The sequence below is a fragment of the Xyrauchen texanus genome, chromosome 49, assembly GCF_025860055.1.
Source record: "Xyrauchen texanus isolate HMW12.3.18 chromosome 49, RBS_HiC_50CHRs, whole genome shotgun sequence".
NCBI classification, from domain to species: domain Eukaryota; kingdom Metazoa; phylum Chordata; class Actinopteri; order Cypriniformes; family Catostomidae; genus Xyrauchen; species Xyrauchen texanus.
The window spans coordinates 2,497,559-2,509,882 of NC_068324.1; the positions used below are offsets into that span (position 1 = coordinate 2,497,559).

The following is a 12,324-nucleotide window of genomic DNA, read 5'->3' on the forward strand; positions in this document are numbered from 1 at the left end:
GACTTTTATGCTGCCTTTATGTGCTTTTTGTAGCTTCAAAGTTCTGGTCACCATTCACTTGCATTGTATGGACCTTCAGAGCTGAGATATTCCAAAAATGTTAATTTCTCTCATTATTTACTCACCCTCATGCTGTCCCAGATGTGTCTGACTTTCTTTCTTCAACAGAACACAAATGAAGATTTTTAGAAGAATATCTCAGCTCTGAAGGTCCATACAATGCAAGTGAATGGTGACCAGAACTTTGAAGCTACAAAAAGCTCATAAAGGCAGCATAAAAGTCATCCATACGACTCCACAGGTTTAAGCCATGTCTTCAGAAGTCCTATGATGGGTGTGGCTGAGAAACAGATCATTATTTTGGTAATTTTTTTATATAAATTCTCCTTTGGTGGTAAATCGTCTAAAACAAAAGAAGAAAAATTTAAACGTGAAAGTGGAGATTTATAGTATAAAAGGACTTAAATATTGATCTGTTTCTTACCCACACCTATCATATCACTTCTGAAGACATGGAGGTTTTGTATGCTGCATTTATGTGCTTTTTGGAGCTTCAAAGTTCTAGTCACCATTCACTTGCATTGTATGGACCTACAGAGCTGAAATATTCTTCTAAAAATCTTAATTTGTCTTCTGCAGAAGATCGAAAAAGTCACACATCTGAGATGGCATGAGGGTGAATAAATGATGAGATCATTTTTATTTTTGGGTGCACTGTCCCTTTAAACTGAATACATCACAATGAGGTGAAATATATGCAAATATATGAGTATTCAATACATTGCCCGGCCTAAGTAGCAACTTTGGTATTTTGTCAGACACTATGGCTGCCGTGGTACACACATTTACCTGGAGAATCGTGAAGTTTTCAAGTACACTGTTCATCATGTATTTCTCTGGTAGATGTTTAAGTTTGTGGATGAAGTTGATCATGTATTCACACAGCGGCGATCGATGAATCCGAAACACGTATCTCCCGTTCTCAAAACGTGCGTACTCCGTCTACGCAAACAAAACATCATCAAACTAAACATAAGTCAGACACACAAGCCATGTAATAGATTTATGATGGCATAATATTATGATATATTTGCATATGAACTGAACGTGGAGGGATATCAGGGCGCTAATGTCATTTGATACGGCATTGTACAACAATTCGATGGTCTTGCGTTGCCCGTAAGATGTTTTTGGCATTAATAAATTGTGACATTACACAGTTGATTTGTGTGTATAGTGCATCATCTCATCTTACCTCCACCTTCTCCACCACCTGTTTCCCGAACGAGCAGACTTTTGTAGAAGATGTGATGATCATGTTCTCCGTGCTCTCGTACTGACTCGATACGCCGTAGAAGAAGCTGCTGTCGTCCTGGAGGTTAACACTGAGATCCGCCTGCAAAACAAAATATAATGTGTCATTCATATCCTGGGTGCTTCCACAGTTTTTAAATGATAATGTTATTTATTGAAGCAAAAATAAATGTGTGAAAAAGTATTTGCCCCCTTAGTTACTAAATCCCCAAATCTCTGAAACTGCATTCATAATGAGGCTCAGCTGGACTAGACACGCCCACGCCTGATTACTGCCAATCAAACCAACACCTAAATATGACTTTTTCAGCAGCATTTTATTTAAAAAATATATTTCTTTATTATTATTTCAATTGTGTTCAGAATTGTAATATTTGTACACTTTGAAGCGGATTGAAAAGTTATTAATGATTCCATTCTAGGGGTCAATATTATTGTCACCTTTGCGTGACTGTTTAATATAAAGTTAAAAGGGATCCAAAGGCCTCATAAATTGTGTTTTTGGCTTTTTATCTCTGTGAGTGTGTGTGTGTGTGTGCACGTGTGTGAGTGTGTGTGTGTGAGTGTGTGTGTGTGCGTGTGTGTGAGTATGCGTGCCTGTGTGAATGTGTGTGTGTGCGCATGTGTGTGAGTGCGCGTGAGTGTGTGTGTGTGTGCGTGCATGTTTGAGTGTGTGTGAGTGTGCGTGCCTGTGTGTGAGTGTGTGAGTGCGCGTGAGTGTGCGTGTGTGTGCGCGTGTGTGCGCGTGTGTGAGTATGCGTGCCTGTGTGAATGTGTGTGTGTGCGCATGTGTGTGAGTGCGCGTGAGTGTGTGTGTGCGTGTGTGTGTGTGTGTGTGCGTGCATGTTTGAGTGTGTGTGAGTGTGCGTGCCTGTGTGTGAGTGTGTGTGTGCGCGTGTGTGTGAGTGCGCGTGAGTGTGCGTGTGTGTGAGTGTGTGTGTGTGTGTGTGTGTGTGTGTGTGCATGTTTGAGTGTGTGTGAGTGTGTGTGCCTGTGTGAATGTGTGTGTGTGAGCAAGTGTGTGAGTGCCTGTGTGTGAGTCTATGTGTGTGTGTGTGAGTGCGCGTGAGTGTGTGTGTGTGTGTGTGTGCGTGCATGTTTGAGTGTGTGTGAGTATGAAAATATGTAAATACGAGTGTTGTTTAAATCTCCATCAAAGCAAGTGATCTATTTTTTGAAATGTGTAATCAAATAACATAATATCAACATGAAAACTGCACGTTCTGAATATTTCGGAGTCTTGATCACGGGCGATATCCAGGTAACCTCAAATCACGAGATTCATCCGCACAGAAGAGCCGTGCCGAATCACAACTCGCATAAAGTGTTTTTCCACAAGTTGCAATTCTACATTTCAACCACAGGTGTCGCTAGAGAGCACAAAGCTCAGAAGTGCAGCTTTAAACAAAAATAATACATACTGCCGCCCTTTTATTCAAATACTTAATTAATTTACTAGAGAATTTAATAAAAAAAAAAACAGAGAAAATTCATTACACATTTACAATTTAAAGGGCATTTATGTTAGTTTTGTTGGCACAAGCCCACCTTCATTTCTGTCCCTGTATTTTGCTTCTGTTGTGACAAGAAGAAAGCTTAATCTCAGGACATTCTCATAACGTCCCATTAAAAGCCCACTACCATCTCTCTCCACCCTAAACCCCACCTCTGTCCCCCTTCTCTTTTGTATGCCTTCATCTGTCTTCATTTCTCGTCTGCTTCCCTCTCACTCTCTGCGAGGGAATTCATCCAATTACAATCAACTACCCGCAACGCTCCAAATCGCATTACCTCGTCCGGCTGCCTGTGTAACAATTTAGCTCGAATCTGATCCCGAGCACACTTCAAAAGCGTGGGCCGATCAGTTAGGACAGGGCCGCGAGGCGCGGTGTGAAATGTAATCTAGAATGCCATAGCTCTTGAGAACACCTCGCCGGGCCTGTCAACGTCACCATGACAACCTGTGCCCGAGGACGGCCAAGTCACGACCTGTACCTCTGAGCGGAGGAAACGGTGGCCTCCTGATGCTGATGCTGTTTTATATAGCGACATTCATAATGGGTTTAAGATATCGAATCTCTCTTCACGAGCGCCTGTATGGTCTTGGGCTCTGATCAAGATTTCAAAAATGTCGCTACAACACCGAAAACGAATATGCTATTAACAACACTTTTATACTTAAAAAGTAAATATGTTAATAAATGATTATAAATATTAATAAATGATATTAAAACAATGGCATGTAGCCATCAAATACATCCGCAAAATATAATTTTATTACTTAAAATGTATTCCATTACAGGATACAAGCTGTAAAATGTAATTTGTAACATACTCCATTAGATTACTCAAGGTCAGTAAAGTAATCTATATACTTTGGATTACTTCTTTACTTTCTCCCCAATTTGGAATGCCCAATTCCCAATGCGCTCTAAGTCCCCGTGGTGGCGTAGTGACTCTCATAGCGAATCTCAGTTGCCTCCGCGTCTGAGACCATCAATCCGCGCATCTTATCGTGTGGCTTGTTGAGCGCGTTACCGTGGAGACCTAGCATGTGTGGAGGCTTCACGCTATTCTCCACGGCATCCATGCACAACTCGCCACCGAGAGCGAGAACCACATTATAGCAACCACGAGGAAGTTACCCCATGTGACACTACCCTCCCTAGCAACCGGGCCAATTTGGTTGCTATGGAGACCTGACTGGAGTCACTCAGCACGCCCTGGATTCAAACTGCAGGGGTGATAGTCAACGTCTTTACTCGCTGAGCTACCCAGGCCCCTATTTTAAGGATTTTTAGATATTTTTATAAAAATACAAAAATTATTATCAAGAATACGATGTTTGCCCTATTATCAAAGGTCTTACTAGAAAAAAGAAATTATGATCTAACGTGAATTTTCTTGATAATAAATATGCTCGTGCGTGGCAACATGTGCATGTAAAATGGCTAGAAATAGCATTTTAGCTTAGCATAAAGCTAACAATTTACACAAGGTTTATTTCTATTTCTTCAAACGTACTTCTCTGTCTGCTCGTATGAATGTAACACATATAAGAAAGTGTTTCACCGCTGTTCAAATGCACTTTGGATCATTTATATGTATAAATGTTTTCCATCTGAAAGGACGAAATATTAAATGAAACAAATGACAATAGAATGCAAAATAATCCCTTCAGTAATCAAACTACTTTTTGAATGTAACTGTATTCTAATTACCAATGATTTAAATTGTAACGGTCATGGAATACAGTTACTTACATTTTGTATTTTAAATACGTAATCCTGTTACCATGCCAACCCTGTATATGTATATATATATAAAGACCCTAAAAAAGGAAATCATTATTTGAGAAGCAGAATGACACATAAGTATACATTTATTTTTTTTGGGAGAAATCTGGCAAAATTTGGTGTGGCCTATGCTTAAAACAAGAACAAACTATTTTCCAAAGGCATAAGAAAAATAAACTGGTTTTCCCTATAAAACAAGATTTTTATTTCTTGTTTTAAGCATAAATGTTACATTCAATTTCTTACATTTCTCTGAAAATAAGACAAAATATCATAATTTTGCTTCTCAAGTAAATGTATCTGGTTTTAAGAATGTTTAGATATTTTTACTGGTAAACAAGACAATTATTTTTTGCAGTGTATATCAAATTTTCGAGTAATCTCGTATACGGTAAAGGGTTATAAAGAACATGCAAATAAATTAAAAGCTATTTTTCCATTAATATTGTCGATTGATGAATATGCTACAACATAAAATGCTGTGGTAGGACAATTGCTGCATTGAAATGTCAAAGGGCAAATGCACAGATCCAGAATTACAAATCTGTTTTTGTTTATCTGATTGATTTTTTTGGTTAAAAATTAGATTTTTTTTTCAATGTCAACCAAAGACAGACGATGGGAGTGTTCGGGAAACCATTATTATTGTGATTCCGTTTGTCGATGCTAGTGGTGCATAAAGGTGCTTATATTAAAAACTCGCCAAGATGGATATTTTGATGAACAGCTGCATTTGGCCATTCTTGCACACAGCTGCATTACCGCAAGGCGATCGCGCTCTTCACCGAGCGGGCACGCAAATACTCGTGAGCATCTGAAAACAGCTGCCGATCATACAGGCACTACCAATACTCTAGAAAGACTCGTCAGGTTACTGTTAGTATGGTACCGAAGTACCAGCACTTTTGACATTCCTTGCGTCTGCCGAGGACACGTGTGATCTAATGTCAAACGACCCAAAAATTGTAACCAAAAAATTCTATTTTGTACCATAATAGGACTGTACAAGCCCGCCACAATCTCGCTAACTCAATAAGGCAACAAACAAGGACTTGAACAATACTTAAGTAGCTCTCTCTCACTCTCTGGAGGGTGGCAGATCTATCAATAGATATCACGTGTGGTTTAGGGGGTGTAACAGCACTAGGGACAGGTGCTCAAGCTCGGATTTCTCCAATGAAAGAGCAGACCCAGTCAGTATTCCTAATAACACCAACAGAGTTTCATGCATTGTGTCATTTCTCTGCAAGCCAGTGCTTAAAACAGAATTAAGCAAATTTGCAAATTAATTTAAACTTTGCATGTTGTTATATTTTGAAGTGTTCATTTAACAGGTCTGAGAGTGGATTTTGCACATATCGATAACTAAGGTGGCGGAGGACGAATCTCGGTTGCCTCCGAGTCTGAGAGAGTCAGTCCGCGCATCTTATCACGTGGCTTGTTGACTGCGTTACCATGGAGACGTAGCACGTGTGGAGGCTTCATGCTATTATTCGCGATCCACGCATAACTCACCACACGCCCCACAGAGAGCGAGAACCACAATACAGCGACCACGAGGAGGTTACGCCATGTGACTCTACCCTCCCTAGCAACCGGGCCAATTTGGTTGCTTAGGAGACCTGGCTGGAGTCACTCAGGAAACGTGGGCCTTTTAACTGTATACAAGCCCAAAACACAACGGGGACTCTTATTTTGAAGGGGACTTGAGGACTTGGCTACATTACAAAGCTCAATTTTTAAGAATGAACCAAATTAAGCTTTTTATATCCTACATTCACCAGATTAAGGGTCTCTCTCTCTCTCTCTCTCTCTCTCTCTCTCTCTCTATATATATATATATATATGTATATATAAAATTAAAAACTATAGAGAAATATCAGCATTGATTTTGCATATAACTGATAGTCCAAGAAGCAACTATCGGCACCGATTAATCAGTAAAACCGATATATCGTCTACCTTTAGTTAATTTGTCGAATCCAAATGAACATGAAGTCAAAAGCAATACATTGAAAGATTGAAGTACCTACAAAATTAAAAAACGCTCGCCAAAACTTTATGCTGAGCCACATTAAACAGAAAAAGTCACACTAGCTAAATACGTACAAGCTACGTACATCTATAACTAGCTAACATGGCACAACAATGACCAGCTAACATTTGCCTCAGCATTTAAGGAAAAATGGTCTAAACAAAGAGATTTGTTCATGGTTTGAGACACATTTGTGAGGCTCTTACCCAGAACTTTACAAGAAAGAAAGCGTTCGCTGGTCCCTTCTCGAACAGCTCCTTCAGCCCTCCTTTCTTCTCTGGGAATTTGTCGAAAATTTGACGTATGTCCACGGCCTCCAAGTACGGATCACTGTACGTAGGGTTGGACTGGCCAATGTGTACAAACAGATGCTTGTTGACCTGCAAGACAAAAGTTTGAAAATTTACTCAAGTACGAGAAGGTTTGGTCTGTGTAATCAACAGCATCTTAACTAGGGATGCACAGATAGCACTTTTTCTCTTCCGATTCCGATATCGGAAATCTCAGTATCGGCCGATACCGATACTGAGTTTGTGTCAACAGAGCAGCACCATTCACTTAACGCGCTGTGCATACTATATATTTACTTATTAAACAGCCTTTTGTGATTCACAGAGCGATCGCACGTCTTCAAGTGGCTTTGAATAACATACACGAGTCATATGAACTACTTTAATGGTGTTTTTGTGGTCCTTTTATGTCATTTTTGTAGCTTGACAGTAACGAACATGACTAACACAGTATCGGATTTGGATCGGTCTCGTCGGGCTTCCAATTGATACTAATCCAGGTGCATCCCTAATCTTAACTAGAGGTCGACCGATAGTGGATTTTACGGACACCAAAAACTGAGGTGGTGATAATGGTCGATAACCGATAACCGAAGTCTTTCCATACGGAGGAATAAAAACAGAAACTAATGGCAACTATCAGCACAGATATTTGCAGATAACTGATAGTTCCAATAAGCAACTATCGGCACAGATATTTGCAGATAATTGATAGTTCCAATAAGCAACTATCGGCACAGATTTTTGCAGATAACTGATCGTTCCAATAAACAACTATCGGCACAGATATTTGCAGATAATTGATAGTAATATTAAGCAACTATCGGCACAGATATTTGCAGATAATTGATAGTAATATTAAGCAACTATCGGCACAGATTTTTGCAGATAACTGATCGTTCCAATAAGCAACTATCGGCACAGATTTTTTGCAGATAACTGATAGTTCCAATAAGAAAAAATCGGCACAGATTTTTTGCAGATAACTGATCGTTCCAATAAGAAAATATCGGCACAGATATTTGCAGATAACTGATCGTTCCAATAAGAAAATATCGGCACAGATATTTGCAGATAACGGATCGTTCCAATAAGAAAATATCGGCACAGATATTTGCAGATAACTGATAGTTCCAATAAGCAACTATCGGCACAGATTTTTGCAGATAAATGATAGTTCCAATAAGCAACTATCGGCACAGATATTTGTAGATAATTGATAGTACCAATAAGCAACTATCGGCACAGATTTTTGCAGATAAATGATAGTTCCAATAAGCAACTATCGGCACAGATTTTTTGCAGATAACTGATAGTTCCAATAAGCAACTATCGGCACAGATATTTGTAGATAATTGATAGTACCAATAAGCAACTATCGGCACAGATTTTTGCAGATAAATAATAGTTCCAATAAGCAACTATCGGCACAGATTTTTGCAGACAAATGATAGTTCCAATAAGAAAATATCTGCACAGATTTTTTGCAGATAACTGATCGTTCCAATAAGCAACTATCGGCACAGATTTTTGTATATAACTGATAGTTCCAATAAGCAACTATCGGCACAGATATTTGCAGATAATTGATAGTTCCAATAAGAAAATATCGGCACAGATATTTGCAGATAACAGATCATTCCAATAACAAACTATCGGCACAGATATTTGCAGATAACTGATCGTTCCAATAAGCAAATATCAGCACAGATATTTGCAGATAATTGATAGTTCCAATAAGAAAATATCGGCACAGATATTTGCAGATAACAGATCATTCCAATAACAAACTATCGGCACAGATATTTGCAGATAACTGATCGTTCCAATAAGCAAATATCAGCACAGATTAATTGGTAAAACCGATATATCGGTCTACCTCTAATCTTAACCGTAATGGACATACAGTTTCGGGATCCTGAGGTTGCTCTAGAAAAGCGGAAAACTCCAACATGCGCAGTTTAGAGCTGGCGATACTTCGACCCTGCCAGGGTGGAGCATTTGAGGTCATTCCTGTAGCGCTCTCGTAACCTAAAAAAGAGAAGATAAACCATTGAGCAAAGCACAGAAAAAGACACAAAATTGGGCAAGAAACTGTCATTATAGACCCTATTATTCGAAAAAATTAAATGTTTAAAAACATTGCTTTTTTATAGTATAAACCTGTTATAGATGGTGGGCCGGTGGCTTGCATAATGAAGTTCAGTTGGGAAAAAGGCTTGATGCTGTTTGGAAAAGAGAATCAAATGTAACTTCAACCTTCGATCATGTTTCAACAAGTTTCAAAAGAACAAGAATTGCTGACAAACTAAAGAAACTTATCTTGCTACCTTAAAATACACACACACACACACACACACACACACACACACACACACACTCTCATGACCTACATTAGTTTTGTAGACACAAAGAAATTGTTTCTACGCATAGGGGTGGGGGTCTATGGCGGGACACTGCCCCCCTAGATTTGCCTTGAGATTCGCTAGCCATCTTGTTAGAAAAAGTTGTGTGTATATTCTGGATCAGGTTTGTCATGTTTGGCTTCTGTTTAACCTCTCTAACCCCAAAACATACTTTAAACTGGTCCAAACATGCAATGTTTGCTAAGATGACCAAACCAAATGCTTCAATTTTAAAGCTCAAATATAGACACACACAGACTTACTCTTCAGGACCTGCAGTTTGTCCTGCATGAGTTCCGTGCCAGAACTGCACAAACAAAGACATCAAATAGAATATTTAGGTTCATTCGAAAACAGTGACACATGGAAAGCTCAAAGATCTCTCAGAAGTGATCATAAGGATTCAGACTGGTGTAATTGGGTGCACTCACCCCACCAGCTGTCGGGTAGGCCGCCCGTGAGAGCCCCTGCAGAGCCATCTTGTTCTGAAAGGCTGTGGCGGAGATGATCTGGGCCGATGACATAGTGGACATACTCTGCAGGGCTCTGTCTTTAACCGTCTGGTCCTTTTAGAACACAATTAGATGTGGCACATAAATTAAAAGTAGTTTGCAAAATGGGGAGAAAAATCAGCTTTTATTGTACTGTATAGTATGTGTTGTACTGTGTTGTGCAGTGCATGCATATTTAAATTGAAAGTATTTTTCCTGTAATGAGAATTAGTGCTATCAGCGTAAACATGCTAACGTGCTAATACTCGTGATTCATTTGAAATGTATAACGCGTGCGTTTTTTCTTAATAGCGATTAAGGCATGTACCGATTTGACATTAGATGCTGAACATTGATTACTGTAGATTAATTTAGAGTCAAAAGGACATTCCCATTTATATAGCCAAGACTAAACACATGTGTTTGTGTGGTGGGGGTACGGACACTGAATAAGATTTATGACTCTGGCAGCGTTTTAGTGGTGTTGACAAGTCGACTCCTTCACCTAGAGGTCAAATGAAGAACTGGGCGCTCTGACATTATGAAACAGGAGACCATGTTTGGAAAACAACAAGTGTGGAGGCCCCGATTCCCAAAATCATGTGACTGCTACACTCCAAACCATGTTTACTAAGACTGGGATTAGCTGATGAAATAAGCAATTCAAGCACAGTTTGGGAATTGCAAATGTGTGACTGTGATCTGTCGGATGTGAATTGTTACTACACTGCAAAAAATCATTTTCATAATTAGTATTTTTATCTTGTTTTTCTGTAAAAATATCGAAACATTCTGAACACGCTGTAAATTTACTTGACAAGCAAAATTGCATAAGATAGTTTTCAGAGAAATCTGATAAAATGTGTTAAACTTTCAAGAAAAAAATCTGCTAATGGGGTAAGAAAAATAAACGTGTTTTCCTTTAAAATACCTTTTTTTACACCATTTGCGAATAGATTTTTTTCTTGTTTTAAGCATGAAAACAATTTGTGATGATAAATCCTCTTATGCAATTTTGCTTGTTAAGTAAGTTTATCTTGTCTCATAATTTAAAGAATTTATGCTACCTTTAAAAAGTAGTTATCAACGCTACATGCAAGGTGCATAACTGTCAATGTTCAACAGCATTTGAAGATACGTTTACATTAAATGCAACTAATAAAACTAGAAAACACCTTCATCGACAGGGCTGGACTGGGAAGAGAAATCGGCCCGGGATTTTACATAGAAACAGGCCCAAAGGTTGTTGAGCGCTGTCCTTTTCTGCATATCGTTGCTTCCTTCGGCATATCGTGGCACTGTTTTGTGGCCCGTTCTGCATAACATGGCGTCTCATTATAGCTTAGTCCCGGTATCCCTCTTGAGGGCTAATTAGCCTGATTAGGGGCCGGGTGTGAGGAATCACTACCCGGCCCCGCCCTCCGCCCTGTCACATTCCTCCCTCGTTCTCTCAGGTCAGGGAGCCCCTGGCATGACGTACACCCTCCCTCCCCCTTTCTGTGGGAAGGGGCGTGTCTTCCGCCCCGTCTACCAGCAGGTCATCCCCATCTACCTGAATGAAGGAGGGAACAAGGGGAGGGAAACAAAAAAGAAAGTGTGGCACCTAGACTCCGTAACAGCCAACAGTCCGTAGACCAATTAACAAAACGTTTAAAAAAAAGAGAGGGAAAGGCCAACACAGAGGTCCTCGGCCACTCCTCCACCCTCTAATGGACGACAGCCGCGCCTCCCCGGGCAGATCGGAGGCAGTCCTCCGGCCCCTGGTAGACGGAACGCCCCACCACGTTTTTTGGTGGACGGTAGGGGTCTCCCCCACTCCTGGCAGCGGTAACGTCTTCAGGCGGTTGGTTGGGAGCCCCTCCTCCCTTCGTGGTTGGCGGCCATTCCTCCGTCCTTCAGCGGATGGCCGCGGCTGCTCCTTTGGGGTGGATGGTAGCAGCGAGAACTCTACTATGGCACGTCCCTCCTCCTTCCCTGGTTTCGGCACCAGTGTAAACAGATTAAAGGGAAAAGAGGAGGTGAGAACCGGCTTGACGATATAAATAATAGTTTAATATAAAACTCAACCAAAAAGACAAACACACACAGGTGTCGGACAGCTGTCCGTAAATCTCTCTCTCCCGCACTGCCATATTCGGTCAACCCTTATCCCTCTCAGAGGCTTGATTAGCCTAATTAGGCTCCACCCTGCCACTGTATTTTTGTCTTGTTTTCCAGTGCAACAAATAAGTAACACAAAATGACAATTAAATCACATTTCTGGCCTTTCAAAAATATTGAGTGACCTTCAGTTTCCCTGAAGCAGCAACCACAGCCTGCCAAACGTTGTTCAAAGAGGTGTACTGTCTTCCTTCACGATTGAGAAGGGCCCACGCGTACTCAGGAGAGGAAGGGGGCCAAGTCATTATTTGGGCATTTTTGAGGCCCATGCTGGCTAGCCAAGCAGTGGAGTACTTGGATGCATGTGATGGAGCATTGTCCCGCATAAAGATC

At 40.3% G+C, this 12,324-nt stretch overlaps 1 protein-coding gene across 3 annotated transcripts in view; it reads right to left on the reverse strand.

The window, feature by feature from the left end:
- Positions 1-12,324, reverse strand: part of LOC127640252 (transcriptional enhancer factor TEF-3-like) — a 44,361-nt gene that overhangs the window by 1,709 nt on the left and 30,328 nt on the right. For all 3 annotated transcript variants that reach the window (XM_052122711.1, XM_052122713.1, XM_052122712.1), the window contains 7 exons: positions 9,772-9,906; positions 9,604-9,647; positions 9,099-9,160; positions 8,842-8,966; positions 6,852-7,025; positions 1,256-1,396; positions 850-1,002 (listed from right to left, as the gene is read on the reverse strand). In XM_052122711.1, coding sequence (XP_051978671.1) covers positions 850-1,002; positions 1,256-1,396; positions 6,852-7,025; positions 8,842-8,966; positions 9,099-9,160; positions 9,604-9,647; positions 9,772-9,906 — 834 coding nt within the window. The remainder of the gene's footprint in view (positions 1-849; positions 1,003-1,255; positions 1,397-6,851; positions 7,026-8,841; positions 8,967-9,098; positions 9,161-9,603; positions 9,648-9,771; positions 9,907-12,324) is intronic.